Source organism: Pyrus communis, chromosome 1 (genome assembly GCF_963583255.1).
Source record: "Pyrus communis chromosome 1, drPyrComm1.1, whole genome shotgun sequence".
In the NCBI taxonomy this organism is placed as follows: domain Eukaryota; kingdom Viridiplantae; phylum Streptophyta; class Magnoliopsida; order Rosales; family Rosaceae; genus Pyrus; species Pyrus communis.
The window spans coordinates 41172066-41191464 of record NC_084803.1 but is presented as its reverse complement, the minus strand read 5'-3'; the positions used below and the strand labels follow the sequence as shown (position 1 = coordinate 41191464).

Here is a 19399-nt window from a genome sequence, read left to right as displayed (position 1 = left end):
GTTTGTTTTTGATTTTGGCAAAAAACCGAATCGTTTTGAATCAAACCCAACCCTAATTGGGGAGGGTTTAGGATTTTTCTCTTTTTCCTTTTTCATTTTTTAAGTTTTTAATTTATTTTTTAATGTTTATTTTTTTTCTTAATATACTTTTTTATTATTTAACTAATTAATTATAACGGAAAACTAATGAAAATGGCTTGAAAAATTTTAATTTTACTAAAAAATCATGTTATAAGTTTTGTTTAATGATTAGTACAAGGCCCATATTAAAGCAATCAAACTAAAAATGGCCTAACTATAATAAATTATGATTTGTCGATTTTACCCCTAACTTTTTTAGGTTGAGTTCCAAATTTTCATCGTTAATAAAGTTCATCACTGTTTTGCAGACATTCTTCTTTTTCTTTGAAACAAAAATATAGATCTTCATGCTATTTAATTTATATTTTGTATTATTTGATTGAAATGTGATCGTCGGTATTATTCATAGTGGATTTGAGGTAACATTTTTCAATTTTTCTTAGTCAGTGGAGTTCATCGTTTGTTTCTCCAGAAAATAAATTTGAGATCTGCATGCTATTCAATAACAACGACGGGTCACTGTTTCTGAACTGTAAAAATAAACTGTTTCTGGATTTTAAGTAACATTGTTTCTGGAATATAAGCCACTGTTTCCAGAGACAGTGTTAATTTTTCCAGAGACAATATTTTTCTAGAGACAATGTTAGTTTTTCCAGAGACAGTGCTAGTTTTTCCAGAGACAATGTTGGTTTTTCCAGAGACTGTTAATTTTTCCAGAGATTGTGTTAGTTTTTGCAGAGACATTGTTATTTTTTTCAGAGACAGTGTTAGTTTTTCCAGAAACAGTTATGGATTCAAAACATAACGGATCGCATTGTTTTCTAAAAAATTGGTAAAAAAATCATACTATTTCCTAGAAATGTTTAGCATTAACAGTGTTATGAAAGTTGAACGCCATGATTGAAGTCACTTTTCTCTCTCTTTCTCGTCTACTTGTGAAGGAAAGGTAATTCATATGATTGAAGTAATTCACACTCACAGATGATGACGGAATACAAATATATATCCACATCCAACTGTCTGAAAAACTCATCCAAGTACCCCTCCTATATATAACCTGGAAATTCATTCTTGCCCACCAGGCTCGAATCTATCTATGAACTTGTAATACAAATTATACGGACGTGATTGCCACGTTTTGGACCGTACATATCCCTCATATATAAAACCCAGAACCCAAAAATCGTGAAAAATAAATAAGAAAAAAGGTGTAATAATAGTAGTCCGTTAAACTGAATTGGCACCAATCCATGAAGCAGCTTTGATTTATGTACATGGGCAGCTCCTTTTGGCACGAGAGTTGATCATAAAACTCGATCTGAACATATCTTCAACCTCTTCGCGGTTCGTGGTCTCGAAGAACTGCAGTTTCCTCTTGCATCGAATCATTTAGGGTATTTACGGAAGTATAGATTTGTAGCGGGTTGAGTTTGTAAGTTTGGCCTGTGGACAATAGTTTTGGATGATTTTTTATTAAACTTTGAGCCATTTTGGTTAAATAACATTTTGAGATGGTTTTTGGTTAAATATTTGTTGATCCACGTCTTTTTCATTAAAGCTTCCTAATTATAAACGTAAAATTGTCAATTTATTAGTAAAATTTTGACTGAAAGGGTTTTGTAAAAGTGAATTAAAACGTGAGGCGTTGTTATTGTAATGTCTCAAATGTGAGGAGATTTTGTGAAAACTTAATAAACCTTAGGGGGTGTTAGTATAATTAACCCGCATATCTGTTATACAAATTTTAAAATTTAAACGCATCCACCAATGATAAATAAGTGAGTGTGCATTATCAACACCTAAAAGTAGTGTGAAGTTTTAGGTTCGATTCTAGTCAAAAGTGAATTTGAATCACATTATTGTTAATCTATTCTAAAATTTAGTCTACTTTTTCATCTTTTAATATAAATAATATCGTCTATTTTAAAAATAAAAATAAAAGTATTGATAAAAAATATTCCACATAAGTAGTGGCAGTAGCGTACCTCTCCAAAATTTTAAGGTCCTTCGGAAAATTCCGAATGCTTTAACAATTACATTTTAAATAAATATCCAACAGTTTAAATACCTAGAATGTAGAACATCCGAGAGTATTCCCGGAGAAAATCAAGAAGACCTGCATAGAGGTGACTGATTGGGTAGGATTGGACTGGACAAGACAGGCAATCCGAATAAGATTGGATTTCAATAGAAGACATGCAAGTTGGGAAGAGCGAAGAATCTAAAATCACAAATTATCTGAATTGAGATTAGAAAAATGCTAAGAGGATTCCAACTACTTATATTTTGACGCTAATTTTAATATTAATATTTGTAAAATATTATGTAAGAAATATGCAGTATTAGAGAGTTTCTGAAAAATTTCATTTTTGAAAAAGTATCTTCAATATTTCTCTTTCTAATACCTCACAGTTTATATTAATTTTTTAATTAATATTATAAAATATTATGTTAAAATATAAAATTACAAAGAATTCATGCAGACGTCTGCTCGTATCCAAGAGAAACGCTAATGAGAGTTCCAATTTCGTTTCGGGTGTAGCAAAAGTGCACCAATTTATTTATTAATTAATTGTTTTATAAGAAAGGGATTTATTAGGTATAAAATAAAATAGAAAATAAAATTTATAAGATTCTTTCTTTTCCAAAAGAACTCCAAGCTCTGTGTTATTGTTGATTACTTTACTTCCTTTTTCCTTCCTTCACAGGGGATTCTGCTACATAGATTCATTGCATGGTATAGAATTACTCTCTCTCTCTCTCTCTCTCTCTCTCACTACTCACTTTTTCGTTTCTGTACATATATGTCTTTTAATTTTTCGGTTTCAAACGTTGAAAGCAAAGGAAAAATTGGATTTATTTGAGCTTTTATAAGCAGTAATTATTATTTATTTGGTTTTGATGGTGTTTTTTTGGGGGGATTTTGTGTGTAGAGACTAGAGAATCTAGAGAGATAGAAGGGCAAGGATGAAGAGGCAGAAAAGAAAAGAAGAGAAAAAAATAAACAAGGAGGAGCAGGAGGAAGATGCAGAAGAGGATTGGTGCTTCGTCTGCAAAGATGGTGGAGACCTCATGTTATGCGACTACCCGTCAGTTCCTCGCCCTCCTTTCCCCTTTACTTTTACTGATTGAACGTCAGTGTGTATATGTATGTGTATGTGCACGCGTTCTTGGTTATGCCACCCAACCCAAGGTTGAATTTTCCTCGTTTGAAAGTTGAAGCAGTTTCATTATATACGTGTGTATTATTGTGCGCGCGCGCGCATGCATGTGCGCTCATGTAGATGTGCGTTAGGCCACCCAAGTTCGAAGTGTCGTGGATTGAGAATTAGAGTAATTTAGAATATAATATCACTATCAAGTAATCTGCCTTAAAAAGAAAGTGCAACATAGTCATAGATAGTCAATCATCCATCCACATCCCCCAACATTTCTTTTTCCTTGTTTTGTTTATTTGAACTTTCAACTTAACATACAACATTTCCTTTTAAGAAGATATTGAGAGAGGATCATCCAAACAACCCAAACCTCTTCATATGCCTGACAAGTCTGGCTTGATTTGCTCAGCCCGGCTCACTGGCTCATTGGCAGGGTCCCAACCAGACCAGAGTACAGACTCAAGAAAATGCTATATACATTTATTATTTCTTTTCATTTATTTTCAGCATTATGAGCCATTATAATATATTAAATAAAAGAAAAGTTGTAACAAAATTAGGGTTTTAGGCCTACAATCTGCGAACTTCTCGTGACTCATGAAGGGGTGACAAACGGTAAATATTTGAGGACTGTAGGTTCGTGTATGAATCACCGGTAGGTGAAATATGTATTTTTATATGGAAATGTTCTCTTTCTGGTCCCAAACTGTCAAATATGAATCACCAATAGGTGAAATAAAGTCTAAATATGCGGTTCTAATTATTTCGTGCCAGATATTTGGCAAACGATCATCACGTAGAGATAAGTACTCTATTGCCATAGCATGTTATTGTTGTCACAATTTGAATTAAAAACTCATATTCAAACATGCTTTAACCTAATTGATCGTCTTGCTGATTATTTGACAACATGTCAAAATAGAGAAAGAGAGCATTTGCTTATGTGTGTGCGATTTTCGATCATCTAGCATTTATTCAATGATTTATTTCTCTACTTCTATATTATTAACAACCTGATTCATTTCAGGGGCTGCTTAAAAGTATATCATGCTCAATGCGTGGGTAAAAAGAAATCCTTCACTGTGGCTGGAAAACGCTGGATTTGTAGTAAGAAACTTCACATTTATCAATGATGATATATAAGTGTTTCAATTGAAATCATTGCACTTGGAGTATGACACAATTGAAAGTTCGAAATCAACTCAGAAAATTCATGTGGCCCTTTCCCCTTTCATAAGGTCTTTTTCTTTCAATAAAAAATCATGCTATTTCTCAAGACTCTCTTTCTTTGTCTCTATCAGTATTGGGGTGCAGGGCGGGCTGTGGGTAAAAGACAGATTTTAATGTAACATAAATAGATAGAACAATAGGAATTCGATCGTGCCCTTAATTCTTTAGGACGCTCTTCATTAAGCAGAACCATTAAGCGTTTCTGTCTAAGCGTTGAACCACATAAGGGGCTTCAGCAACCAAACTTTTGTATTTCCTACCCAAATACGTAGAATTGAAGAGAAGCTTCTCAAAGGAGAGTAAATTTCACTGACCCCAACTTCAAATTAGCGTTCAGAGTTGAAATCTGAGGCCCTTTGTGTGGCCTTTAATTAAAATGCAATAGCATAATTAACAAGCCAAACGGCCACCATTTGGAGGACTCATTAGAGCTTGTCTTCCGAAGTCCCCTATATGAAGGCTACTGTATCCAAGAGATTCTTCTAGCCTCTATTAATATGAATGCTGTTCATCTACTTCATAAGTGTACATATCCATAGTATTTATGGTCATGGTTGGTTGACATGGTACTATATCTTTGAAAGAGTTCTTAGCATTTAGAAAGGTATAAACACATTTTTTCATGTTTGAAAATTTCCCGTCACAGAAATGCACATGTTTGATTAAGCACTTCCATAGAATGATTTGTATCGTTATATTTTGCAGTACTACTTTGGAGAATTTATGTCCTGGAAGTTTGAAAGACGATGCATTTTATGTTTTAGGGAAGCATTCTTGTGCATTATGCCGATGTACCCCAAAGTTTTACTGCTTTTGTTGTCCGAATTCAGTATGTCGACATTGCATAAGCAGTTCTAAGTTTACACACGTTAGAGGAAAGAAAGGGTTTTGCAAGGAATGTTTGGAGCTTATTCTACTGGCAGAGCAAAACTCAGAATATGGTTCCAATGGTGTAAGTTAATTAATCTTACTTTGTAAACTAGTTCACAAATCTCTTTTACTTGTTCTATTACATTTCCGTCCGCTATTAATTATTTTATTTGTAGGAAATTCTAGTAAGTAGTTCTATAATGTTGCATCTTTGTTTGGGTTATGTCAAGACTTAAGTAGAAGGTTATATCATTTTAGAAATTACATTATTGTCATTTACCACCAAGATAGATGCTTTCTTGAAAGTGTAGACAAGCCAATACTCTCCTTTCACTCTCTGGGAACACATCTGAAGAGAGCATATACAATGCTTTCAGATTGCACAAGAAAATGATAGAGATTTGATGTTTCGCGAAGGTTACTTCCAGTATTGTAACTTGTAAAGCATGCACATCATGTATATTGCCTGACTTCATGCCATATAATTCGAGTTCTGATTAATAGCTTTCACTTTTCCTTTTTCTTGTTTTATTATTTACCAAGTATAAATCGTGTATCCTTAGTAGTTTCAGATAAGAACAGCTAAACTAAAAAGGGAAGAAACAGAGTAGTAATTGATTTTGTTCTTATCTGAAGCACGGATACCTGGCTTATACTTGGTAAATATTCAAATAAGGAAAAGGAAAAGGGAAAGCAGTATAGAGTTAATCACATTTTGGCTTGTATCTATTAATCAGAACTCGAATTATACAGCGTGGGAATGACAATAAATGTGATGTGCATGCGTTACAATACTGAAAGTAAACCTTCTCGGAACTACAAAAACCTGCCATTTTCTTGTGGAATCTGAAAGCCCTTTATATTTTCTTTCACCGGAGTTGTTCCCATAGAGTGAGAGGGAACTACAGGCATGTCTGCAATTCTCATCGGATTTTTTACCTCTTTATAAACCAAGGTACAATTTTCACCATATCCGAACTTCTTTTTTCACATCAAAGGTATAAATTTCTCCAGATCTGAACTTTTCTTTCACTTCGTTAGAAATTTTTCTTCTGAGATTAGGATTGGTGACTGTTCTGTAGTTTATGCAAATAGGAGATCCTCACTATTTGTTGTACTTGAACTTGATATAGGTTCTGTGTAAATTGATGACAGACATTGAGCTAAAAACTACAGAAAACATAAATTCATCTTCTTTATTTAGTTTCAGTCTCTATCTTATATGTTCATCTATCGTATAGTTAATTATCCATGCTTCTGTTTTTGGTTGTATGATTTTTGAATTTCAGGAAAAAATAGACTTCAAGGATCGAGATACACTTGAATGCCTATTTAAAGAATATTGGGAAATCATAAAGGAAAAAGAAGGCTTGACTTCAGATGATGTCTATTCCGCAGATGTACTGTTAAAGAGGGGAGAAAATAAAACATACAGGTTTGATTTTGTAAAATCTGGCGAGGTTGAAGAAGCTATTGACCTGATATCTGATAGTGACACTTCTGACACAGAATTTCTGAGACCGATGGGAAAAGGGAAGGCACAAGAGTTTATCGGATGGGCATCCAAAGCTCTCATTGAGTTCCTGCGATCTATTGGTATAGATACAACCAACAAGTTATCGCAGTATGATGTGGACTCAATCATCTATGATTATATCAAAGAGAGAAACCTTTTTGACCCAATAAAAAAGAAAAAGGTCATATGTGATGAGAAGCTTTATTCTATTTTCGGAAAGAAGTCCGTGGATAGGATAAAAATATATGGTCTTTTGGAGGAACATATGGCCGAGAACTTGGTTATATCGGATGAAGATGACAGTGAGCTGGAAGACAAGAAGAAAGATACAATGATGGCAAGCAAGAAACAAAGAGTGAGCTCAGGTATAGCATCTATTGAAAAGGAAGTGAGTCCTAGTGTCCAGAAAAGTTTTTTTGCATCTATAGTTCCTGAGAATATCAAGCTTGTCTACTTAAGGAGGAGTTTAGTGGAGGAGTTCTTGAAGCAGCCTGAAAACTTTAAAAGCAAGCTACTAGGAACTTTTGTGAGAGTGAAAAATGATGCCAGGCTTCGTCTGACAAATTCTCACCAACTTTTACAAGTTGAAGGTAATTGTTGTTGGCAATATATTATGTGGTAGATTATTGTGTTAATAATGTCAGATTGGAAAAATGTTAGCCTTCTAGTCTGATTTTTTTTTATTCAATATAATATGTAACATGTTGATGTCTCAATGATTGGATATGCCCCTCCTCGTCATACAATGTAAAATTGATCCTCAAAAGTTATGGCGGTGCTATCTTGACAGGAATGCTCTTATTTTCTCCATTGGAAATTCCTTGATTTATTCAAGTTTTTTACTTTTATATCGTTGCAGGTATAAAGAAAGACTCAACAGCTGATGAAATGGATGGTGAAATTCTCCTGCAAGTTTCCAATAGAGATATCCCGATTTGTAGGCTGGCAGATTCAGACTTCACTGAGGTAATTGACCGGTATAAGAATTATTCAGTTTTCTTTATATGTAACATAATTCGCTCAGAAGGTTATGTAATTGGAGAGCTCTCTACTCCTATTAATCAAACCCTCAACCTTCCATCTTTCCTCAGAAGGTTTAAATAATTTCCTAGTACGACTTGGATACACAGACCATTTTTTATCAATCTGTTTTAGTTATATAGAGATGTAAGATTTCAAGTATGAATTTTTTGAACATTTAGTACTTGATATGAACTTCTTCTAATTCTTATTACAAATATCGCCTTGTTTTTAGTCTACATAAAACAAAACATTTTGACATGGCGAGTTATTGTGCAAACATCTGTATTTGTATTGCATCTTATTCTCTAACATGGACTCATTAGAAGTATAATAAATTGAACTAAACTTTCTCATGCATAGGTCAGGGAACTAAGAAATAAAACTTTTTGTCTTGTCCAACATTTAAGCTATAAATATCCTGTTATTTGTGATTCTGGAAATGCACAGATCGGTTTGTTTCTTTGATAATAATATGTCCTACTTGCAGGACGAATTTAAGGAGTTGCGGGAAAATGTGGCAAATGGCCTGCTAAGGAAGCCTACAGTTGTAAGTTTGAGATTTCCTTCTTGAATCTTTCCGATAACGGTGAACAGTTTTTTTCTTTTTCAGTTTAATTATCTTCGTTCCGGTTTCTGGCAAAAGGTTTGTGCGATTCACCATGAAGATCTTTATTCATATGGCCAACTATTAGAAAATCGAATGTCATGAAAAGTTCGTTTATTCCATCATAAATATCTTTTGTGAACGATGGTTTTTCAACCTCTAATCGTAATTTATTGTTTGACAGGCCGAGCTTGAACAGAAGGCAAGACTTCTGCATGAGGATATAGCTAAGCATGTAAGTATTACTACTTTATGGCATTAATTTCGCATATATGTTGCCTATTTCCTCTATGCCCCCACTCTATAACAAAATGTGAAAACTTTTATCAGATAGATCGTTTCTCTGAATAGTACTAGTGAAATGCCATGGCGGCAAATTGCTTGCTTGTTATTTTTCTGATCTAAATTGACATATTGTTATCAGTGGATTGAGAGAGAGTTGGTCAGGTTACAGAACTGCATTGATCGAGCAAATGAGAAGGGACGAAGAAGAGAATATCCTTCCATGGTCTATATGCAACTATTCCCTAGTTAAACTTTCATAGCTTTGAATGCTTTAATCTGAGCTTGTTTTATTATAGGTGAAAGTCCTCCCATTGGTTTGCAGTTTTTTGTATTTTATTTTCATGGCCAATTTTTCCCTCCACTCAAAGGGCATGTTTGCAAACGCTGCTTCCAGTCCAACGTTTTTAACAAAGTACAACAGAAATTGTTTGTTGAAAGTCGTTTTTTTATTGTAGTTTACAATTACATTGTCCTGTCCCAATTTTTGACCATGAATGGCATCTAGTCAAAAGCAGTGGTTGAACGAGATGCCAAATTTTCCAGTATTTTGATAATATTTACTTGGAAATATCAGGTTTTGGTTCTTCATGCATCACTTTTACTACATGCACACACGAACACAAACACACACAAGTGCTTGAGCATCTGTCAACCTACATTTGTGTTATGCTACTTTGTCACATTGAATGACAGAGGACCTTAACCAGCTTTTTGTTCAACGCTGTGGGAATTTATGGAGAAGAGAGAGATGCTAAAGCAACCCTCTGTTCAGATTGGTCTACTAAAGGAGGTGCCGAAGGTCACTGCAGAGGTTTTAGAGGCTGAATCCGGTTCTGAGGATGCTGTAAAAGCTGATAATCTATGAAGTATTTCCTCACTAGGCTCGATCAGCATATTGAAATGACTGCTGTGTTGAAAGGGCTGTAATGTGGCGTTGTTTTTTTTCTAGTCTATGTCGTTCTGTCTTTTTAAGCTTAAAATAAAACTGCGTTCATTGCAGTTTAAGACATGGCCAACAAATACGCCATCGGTATTGTGTTGATGTGGTATTTGTGTTATCATTTCGGTTGAGTTCATGGTCGGTGTTTTCATCATTTTATGTGAGACATAAAAGAATGAAAATTGGTAAAGTGAACGGCCTACTTCAGAGATTTCTCATATGGCTCACTTTATGTAAGGTTGAAAAATGAACATTAGCTTAAAGTTTTACCCCACCTAATTTTATTCTTTATCGCCTGACTACCGCCTAGTGAATTTTAAAATATTGCAAACATCTAAGAGTTTTTGAGTTTATTTGCTACATTCAGTTCTAACTCAGCTTACACATATGCTAGAAGAAACTAGCATCAAGTCTATACTAGTGGGGCATGGAAATTGTGAAAAGGGACAAGCGTTTCACTTGAAGAAGCTAAAAATGAGACGTGAGAACTGAAACTACGACACCAGTTCAGTAATGTAGAATATCTGGAATTATCACCATAAACAACTCCAATGACAATGAGAAGGCTCGTTAACATATGCATCTTGTAATTACCGTATAGTTGAGCATGAGAGCTTTGAGGAGGCTGAAAAGGATCAAGCACGGTTGAAGGCAATAATGAAGGATGAAAGTGCCATGCCATAGAAGAATTCTACTCGGGAGCAGGTTTACGGACTAAGAGAAGCCTGTAATTAGTGTGAAATGGGCTTATAAGACCAAACTCAACTTGGATGGATCAATATAGAAAATCAAGGCCAAGCTGGTTGGTAAAGATTACTCGCTGCAGCTTGAAGTGGATTTCAATGAAACCATTCCCCCTGCGGCAAGGTTGGACATTATCAGGACTTGATTGCATTGGTGGAAACAAAGATCTAAAAACTTTATCAATTGGATGTAAAGTCAACATTCCAAAGTGGTGTATTAGAAGAAGTACATGTTGATCAACCACAAGGCTTTGTTGCTGTAGATGAGGAAGACAAGGTCTTTAAGTTAAAGAAGACATTGTGTGGGCTAAAACAAGCACTAGGGCCTGGTACAATGAGATTGATTCCTATTTTAACAAGAGGTTTCAAGAAAAGATCAAGTGAAGCTATTGTATAATTATCAAAAAGACGGGCCAAATGCCCACTTCCAATAACACTTATATTGTCCATAATTTGGTAATTATCAAGTGCACGATCCGTCAAGTGTGGGGTTTTATCACAAAAGGCCTTGGTATTAGTTGAAGTGGGGTTATGATATTGTAACTCTTATTTCTTTCTTTCTCTAGAAGATGTGGGATTTCAACATGTCCCTTCACGTGGGACCCAATTAGTGGGTCACATGTGGGAGATCCACACATCGGCAACCACGTGGAGCCAAGAGGACTCACCCTACACGTGAGGCCAAGGGACCCACCATCATTGCCCGAAGCCAAGGGGACACACCCATCACGTGACAATACGTACGGGCCTTCTCTTTAGCTCTGATACCATGTAGAATTATCAGAGAGACGGATCAAAGGACCACTTCCAACAACACCGATATTGTCCCCAACTTGGTAATTACCAAGTGCACAATCCATTAGGTGTGGGGTTTTATCACAAAAGGCCTTTGTATTAGTTAGAATGGGTTAAGGATATTTAAACTCTTCTTTCTTTCTTTCTCTAGCCGATGTGGGATTTCAGCAACTGCACTTTACACAAAGACATGAAGTGACTTTGAGCATTCTCATTGTGTCTATCTATGTTGATGATTTGGTGTTTACAAGAAACAGTGACCAAATGAACACTGAATTCACATCATCTATAAATTTTGTGGGATACCACATTGTATTGTTTTTTAAGTTTGAGCAGTTGAGAAAATTAGACCTACTCCAATTTTTAATGCTTTTTTTTCTTTTCAACATGAATCTTCATGCAAGACAGCTGTCCAATTTCAAATGAGGATTGAGGAAAAAAATAAAATAAATGGTGCTACTATTTCGACACCCACATCATATGCAATTTTCTTTTTCACAAACATTCACACTATTAGGTCAAAAAATAGCATGGATGGTTGGGCAAACATTAAAAATTTTACCTTCATTTTAACTTAGGCTTATTAACATCCTCTAAAACAAATTAGCCCTTGAAACTTAAACTGTCACTAAAACACAACTCGTGTATCATTTTGCCTCCTACCGTCCAAATCCTTAAAACAATTTGTTCGTGGCAAAGATGGTGTCGGCCCTTCGCACAGCTCTTTTGGGGTAAATGGCACTTGGTGTGTTTGTTGGTCGGGCTCTTGCTGCTTGGTGTGCTGCAAGAGGAGTTCATAGTTAGTTTGAAAGGTGCCTTTGTAGGGTCTTAGGTTTAGGCCTTGAGGCTTGCAATCAAAACTAACAAAGTGCTAGGCGTGACACTGTTATATCATTATAACAGATGTAGAACATATTTAGTTTAAGTCGATTAATTGCGCCCTAAGTTACTCAAACTTCTTGTCATCAAAGGATTGTCACAGATGAGTTAAGTTTGCATTAAGTTCTTTTTCTTGCCTTGTAAACAAGGACTATTAGTTTATGATCTTGTATTTTCGAATGAAGGGAGTCTAGAGCCCTTTAAACCATTTGCTTGATTCCAGGTTGTTCTTAATGAAAACAAGTTTATTAAGTTAACCAGATCTGGATGCAAATGAGACTCTTAAGTAGAAAATAACTGGAAATAACTTGAATACATGCTAAAAAGTACATTTAGATGACAGATCTACTAAATTAAAGGATAAACAAAGAGATTCAGGTAATATTTCACCTCGTCTGGCAAGGTCGAACTTCTTACAGCCAATTCTTTTTAAGTTTACAAAGGTTGTACACTAAAAGGGATGGATGGTTTCAAGAGAAGTTCTAGATGAAATTGTATTTACTTCCTCCCTCAGCATTGATGTTAAAAATGCCATCCATCAATTACCTCATGCTACTGCTACTCCTCATATATCATGATTCATATACAAGGAGATCAGCAGCACTCTACATTGGATTAAACCTTGAATCTCGGCAGAGAGTGTCCCCTAATATCAAAAGAGGTCCTTTTTCTTCTTGAATTTAGCTGCTAACATCATGGCTGAAATCCTTCCTGTAATTCCTTGGTCGTTTCTAGCCAAATTGTAATGAAACCTGGGGAAGTTGAGCCATTTAGGGTTGTCAATGAGAGAATTTAATCTTGGCGGGGGTTTTGGTTTTTTGTTGTTTGTATTAGGGTGATTTTTGCGATTTAGATGCCCCAAATGTAAAAACGAGGTGAAAAAAGCAAACGGCCTCTATTACGTCACTGAAATTAACACTTCTCTTAACTTAGTTGACGGAATAGGATATAAAGTGGATAAAAAAGAAAAATACAAAAAGTAAAGTGAGATAAAATAAAGTATAGAAGGTAAAGTGAGATTTAGTGAAGAATAATACATAAAAATAAGCTAAATAAAAAACTAATTAACGAGCAAAGGTTTTTTTAATTAAAATAATGTCACATCAAATCCAACATTGTTATCATGGAAAAGAACATTATTATGAATATATTGAAGAAGAGGAAAAATAAATAAAGATACAATAAATTAAAGAGGACTTTCTTTGGCGCAAAAAAAAAAAAATAATAATAATAATAATAATTAGAGAAGACATGAAGGCAAGTGCGTTTGTAGAAAATTATTAGAAACAAAAATCAATTAATACAACTCAGAAACGAAAATTTGGAAGCCTTAAGATTATAACCAAAGGCCGCAATACTGCATAAAGTGGACAAGAACCTCATCAATGAACTCCAACAAGATCAACACCATAGTTTGCCTAAGAATCCGCCACCTGAAACTTGAGATAAGGCTAAAACCCTAAACTAACGAGCAAAGTTTGCGAAGCGTGAAACTTGCTTGCCAAGAAAAAATAAAAGGGGCGTGAAACTTTAGAAATGGAAAACCTAGGGCAGTGGGGAAGAAAGACGGCATGAATGATCTGGCGAGACCATCGAATGATAAAGGGTCCTTATATATATGTTCCATGCCGTCAGACTGAGTAATTTGTTTTCATCAAAATGCTCCTGCCACCGCAAGGATAATCCCGGCTTTAAATGCCGGAGCTCCTCCGAAGGTAATAGTCAATTATGCTATCTGGATTCTAAGGCCTGCGAGCTTCTTCCCATCCATATGGACTGCGGCATCTTCCGATATCAAATTATTTTTGCCGGTGTGTAACCCCACATCGCACCCACTTAAGACCAATAAATTTTCCGACTCAGACCAGATCCGGGTCATATTTTTGGGTTTGAGACCAATCCAACTGTGGATCCGATTCGGACCACATGGTTGTAGTGATTGTTAAGAGTACGAATTCTACATCGGATAAATGAGGGATCTTACATGCGCTTATAAATAATTGGGCTAACTCCTTATATTGTCAATTGATTTTATGATGAAACATTAACTTTTTTCAGTGATTGGATAGTATAATTTTGAACCCGTTGATGGAAGCGTAGATTTTGTTTTGTATTTTCCCCAATAATATCAGGAGTAGAATGACACTTGAATGAGTGCGGCTCTGCGCGCCGTTTGTCTATTCAAGCTTGGGATAAAATTGCTTTCATTGCAGTTTTAAGACATGGGCAACAAATCGACTATCGGTATTTATCGAATTGATATGTTTCTCAGTTTCTTGTCAAGAAGCTAAAGATCAAATCTGTGCTTCCTTTCTGCCACTGATGACTGTGTTAAGTGTCAAGCATTCTTTCTCGTTTGTCGTCTAGAAATGGATTAGATTGGATTAGAAAACTCACAAGATTTATATGTATGTTGGATGAAAAAATGAATGTCGACTTTTAATTTTGTGAAGTTGAAGGTAAAAGATGACGTGGTCATAAAAGAAAACTCTCATCCCTTTCAATCTCTACAAAACTGGCAAAAAATTGGAAAGGATAAGCTTCATTTGTGACTAATCCATAAAAAAAAAAAAAAAATAGAAGTTGCATCTACTTCTTTCCTTCGACCTCACATTGCATCTACTTCTTTCGTCCAATCCAATCCAATTCAATCTTAGACACCAAACGAGACTCTCAGATATTGCATATCAGCTAGGATAAAGAAAGAAAAGAAACTGAGCTGAGTTTTAAACCTACAGATCTAAAACATGCACCACACTGATCTAAACACTCATCAGAATAACCACAAACAAGATCAAATATCCATAGCATTACAGTAAAACACACAAACTATATACGAGTCTTTGAACAGGCGGCAAAATTATGCACAATTCCACCAAAAAATATCCCAAACCCAACAAATCTAGAAATTAAGATACAAAATTACCACTCACATGCCATCGATAGCATTTTTCAGATCACCACCAAATAGTGACATGAGAGGTCCTCCATGGACCCTCCCTTCTGGGATTTTGAAGTCCAAGCTCTTTATCCCGCTACAACTGCCAACACCAATGCCATACCCATCTCTCCCCTCCTCAGGCTTCTCAGAATTCAAGAAATGTGAATAGGATGATGAAGACTTCATCGACAGAGGAACCAACACCTGTGAGGGTATGAGATGTGTTTTTGCGGGCTTTTCCAGCGAATCCATGCTGTCAGAAATGGCACTGATGCCTGAAGATGAATGATTGTTGTCAAAGCTGCTCCCTGCAGTTGAAGACGCAGATACAAGCCCATGGAAGAGTCCTGGTCCAATGAGACCTCCCTTATTTATCCCCCGGTCCTGAACCATACTGCTATGAGCGGCACATAAACCACTCTTGCCCCTGGCGAATTTTTCACATTTACCCTCTCCCCAAATGCATCGCTTTCCCCCACCATGGGCCTTGCAGAAGTCTGTGCTCCCTTGGGCACTTTTTCCACAATTATCAAACTTACAACGCTTACCTCCACCATGCCTAACACAACAATCAGTGCGGCCACGGGCACTTTTTGTGCAGCCTGGCACAGAACACCTCTTTCCACCACCATGAGCAACACAGAAATTAGTGCCTCCATGTACACTCTTAGGACAAATCCCACCACCATCAAAGAGGCAGCGCTTCCCCCCACCATGTCCCTTGCACAGTGGTGTGCTTCCTTCGGCACCCTTGGTGCACCCTTGAAATATGCAACGTCTTCCACCACCATGTGCCTTGCAATACATGGTGCTCCCTTGTGCTCCCTTTGTACACCCCTCATACTGGCAACGGCGACCACCTCCATGCGAGATGCACAAACCAGCCTGTCCTTCAGCACTACGAGTGCAGCCATCCACCTTACACCTTTTCCCTCCGCCATGTCTAATACAAAGCCCTGATTTTCCTCGTGCAGCCTTTGTACATCCACCTGGATAGCCACATCTTTTGCCACCACCATGAGCTATGCAATAATCTGTTTTCCCCTCAGCACTTTTAGTGCACCCTAAGTGTTGACACCTCTTCCCTCCACCATGGGCCTTGCAGTACGCCGTTCGGCTCTCAGCACCCTTGTTGCACCCAGGTTTTTGGCATCTCTGTCCGCCCCCATGACCAATACAAAGACCTGATGCCCCTCGTGCTCCTTTTCTACAGCCCAAAAATTTGCATTTTTTTAGATTGCCAGTTCGGTGGTCTGAAGATTCCCCTGTAGCTGTCTGCTCAGAGATTGATTCTGTTGAGTAATCTGTTGTAGCAGAAGGTTCACACCTTGGACCAGATAGCTGGCATTTGACCCTGAGGTCTAAAATTTCTTTACCGTACAGAGAAAGATTGACAGAGTCTCTCCTCGGAGCAAAAAGAAGTGATGGCATATAACCACCTGATTTCCTGGCTGAAGTAGAACCCTCGTCAACAGGTGGAATCGAGACTTGATTATCTCCAGAAGATACTTGGTTCTGGCCATAATTAATATTTACATCAGTCTCTCTCGAAATTGAATAATCAAGCACAGTTGAAGCTTCAAAAGTCCCACCAGAAAGACCAAGTTGAAGTATTGAATCACCCTCAGATGCAAATCCCTGAGACAATGCAGTAGTTAATCCTCTATTCTTTGTGGGTCCAAAATTGTAATAATCATTGCAGTACGTGCTCGGTGTTGGGCCCAATCCAAGTACCAATTTGCAGCTGTCATCAGGAGCACTAGAACAGTTAACCCTAAAATTGCTTTGAGTACACCTAGACCTGGCTGCGTTGCTTCCACCTGAGCCAGGGCTATTCAAGCATAGAGCAGTATCACCAAAGTGGTCATTTTTCGTGAACTGCCCATCATGGGAAAATAGCATACTCTTCTTGTTCAAATCCATTTTCTAATAATTGTGCTTTAAGACACAAGTCACAGATCACTCTTTACCACAAGCAATTAGAAAGTCGACACATCGGAAGTAAATGAAGCAGAAGCTAATGTGCAACCTCCACCGCTAAGAAAGCCTGATGTGTCTGACCTGTCCATCTTACACAAGCTCAGACCCAACACCTGAATTAATAAAATATCACTTCCAAAAATATCTGACTACGTTTCTTGGATAGAACCCCTTTATAAGAATAGTTAATATTGGCGTGCAGAGATCGTTGGAGCTTGTTGTGCTCCCTTCTGTAAAATCATTTAGCTTCATTAACCCTGAAGTAAGAGGAAAACAGAAAACACAACTGAATTAATGAATAAACCAAATTGATGGAAATGATATCTGCCGAAAAGTTAAACAATGTGATGCAATTCCACTGCAGGAATTTAGTTCCGAAAAAACAAGAAACAAAAGGAAAATATTCTAGATTGTGGCCAATGTCAATTCAAGAGGAAGAGACAGTTTTCAGAAAGTCCAGCATGACACATTCTAATAATATATGACAGAAAAATAAGTAGAAGCAAGAGAGTCTGATCTAAATCAAGTGCAGTCTGACAAATAATATCTAGCTTTCCACGTATTAACCAAACGAATGAAAATTTTGGAGAAACTTGAGATTGAATAATGCATTGAACTTGGAAAGAATTTGAACAATAAATTCTCCTGGAAACCAAGTACAAAAAATATGGAAACATCCAATATAAAATGCCAGTACAAATGAATTAAAAAACTAAATACATGATATAAACTCACAACTCATAACCATGAACCCACGATCCAAAGGTGCAACAGCAACAGGAGACCGCACAACTCAATAACATAAATTTGACATTTATAACCCAATACTTATAGAGCACAGATGAGTTAACTGTTGTTAAATTTTTCGCCATGTTGCAACAGAGTTTGACAAGAACAAAGCACTTCCAAGTCCTGACAATTGCAACCGAGTTTGTTTTTATTTGCCTAAGCAAAGACAGCCAACCTTCAAAAAAGAAGAAAGGAAAAACAAATCAATGTCAATAATCTTAAACTAAACAAGTAGCATATCAAGGTTTTTCCAGAGTTCCTTGGCAACCGCAGAATTTCTACAAAATCATAGCATCTTCTCATTACCAATTCGCTTTCATTCCCGGGACAAAATCCCCATACTCAGTTTATCTGTACTTTCAATTTAACAAACAACTAAACATTGACTTCAATTTAATTCTAATAACTCTTAACCGGTACTTATCTGGTATCGTATTAACGGTTGATATTTCTCCAATTTCTCGTGTTACCGAGTATTGATTCTAGATGCAATATATTTCTTTTAGTACATTTCATTCAAACTTTCCAGACTATTCCGATTGAGTTGAATTCTTTATATTGGATTCCTGGCTCTAGTTGCTACTCACTATTGCTTAAGAACCGAACAGAATCGCAGATACATGTGGTTTCGGCTTGCAATTAAACTCTCCATCCTTGCTTGTTTGAAATTGAAATCACTTTATCATTAATATAATTTCAACATCCAAATATGTTACCTAATTCAGATTTATTATTCTCCTTCCTTCAAAACAGTAGTACAAAAAGCATTAAAACTTCAACAGCAGAATAAACAAGAAAACAAACAGCTACATATACATGTAAATCCATAACAAAAATACAAGATCTACACCAAAATTAATTAAGAAAAATACCCAGTAAGTCAAATACACAGAAATTAACTCAATAATCTGCAAAATCATCAAATAAATAAATATAAAATAGATAGGAAATTATGTCATACATGAAGAACACCACCATCCATGCTCCACCCAATACCAAAACCAAAAACCAATTTCTTGCAGTAAAAACAAACAAAAAAACAAAGAAAGTTGAAAGGAAGAGAAAGAGATGAAGAAGTACATGAGCAATTCAGCAGTAGCAGATGTAATTACCGTGGAGAAAAATTTACAGGAAATTTGGAGAAACATGGCGCATCTGGGCAGCTGCAGGAGAAGAGACGTACATCCCAATTTTTCTTCAAACGAAAAAATAAAATGAGACAACCAGAGTGCCAAACACACAACTAGTAGTATAATCTACTATTTACAATTAGGTATTTCTAAATAGAGAAATGTCAATAAGGCTCTATTCAAAGTGTGGGACTCAACTCTCTGCGGCCCAAATTTTTTTTATACAATATTTTATAATATTAGTACGAAAATTAACGTTAAACCATAAAGTGTTAGATAATTCATAAAGAGTCTCATTTTTAGAGAGTCTTCTTAGCAAGAGAAATGTTAAGTATGCTCTCTCAAAAGTAAGATTCTCCATGAATTTATGTTTTTTTCATAATATTTTATAATAATGGCATAAAAATTGAAGGTAAAATATGAAATGATAAAGAG

The 19399-nt window shown here is 36.1% G+C and overlaps 2 protein-coding genes across 6 annotated transcripts; one reads left to right on the top strand and one right to left on the bottom strand.

Annotated features, from left to right (window-relative positions):
- Positions 1 to 6610: 6610 nt before the first annotated feature.
- On the top strand, positions 6611 to 9632 carry LOC137727996 (uncharacterized protein At5g08430-like). Its single transcript, XM_068466875.1, has 6 exons — positions 6611 to 7445; positions 7715 to 7821; positions 8366 to 8425; positions 8667 to 8717; positions 8907 to 8990; positions 9510 to 9632. The coding sequence occupies exons 1-6, from the start codon at positions 6611 to 6613 to the stop codon at positions 9630 to 9632; spliced, it is 1260 nt and encodes a 419-aa protein (XP_068322976.1).
- A 5093-nt stretch (positions 9633 to 14725) lies between these two features.
- On the bottom strand, positions 14726 to 19084 carry LOC137711195 (uncharacterized). Of its 5 annotated transcripts, none has more exons than XM_068450406.1 (3): positions 18947 to 19084; positions 17781 to 18009; positions 14726 to 17302 (listed from the first exon to the last, which is right to left on the bottom strand). In XM_068450406.1, exon 3 carries the CDS (start codon positions 16986 to 16988, stop codon positions 15054 to 15056), a length of 1935 nt encoding a protein of 644 aa, XP_068306507.1. In that variant the 5' UTR covers positions 16989 to 17302; positions 17781 to 18009; positions 18947 to 19084; the 3' UTR covers positions 14726 to 15053. The 5 variants fall into 5 exon arrangements, with proteins under 5 accessions (XP_068306507.1, XP_068306532.1, XP_068306523.1 ...); XM_068450431.1 differs by having other exon boundaries at positions 17897 to 18009; XM_068450422.1 differs by having other exon boundaries at positions 18964 to 19056.
- Between the last annotated feature and the right edge of the window lie 315 nt (positions 19085 to 19399).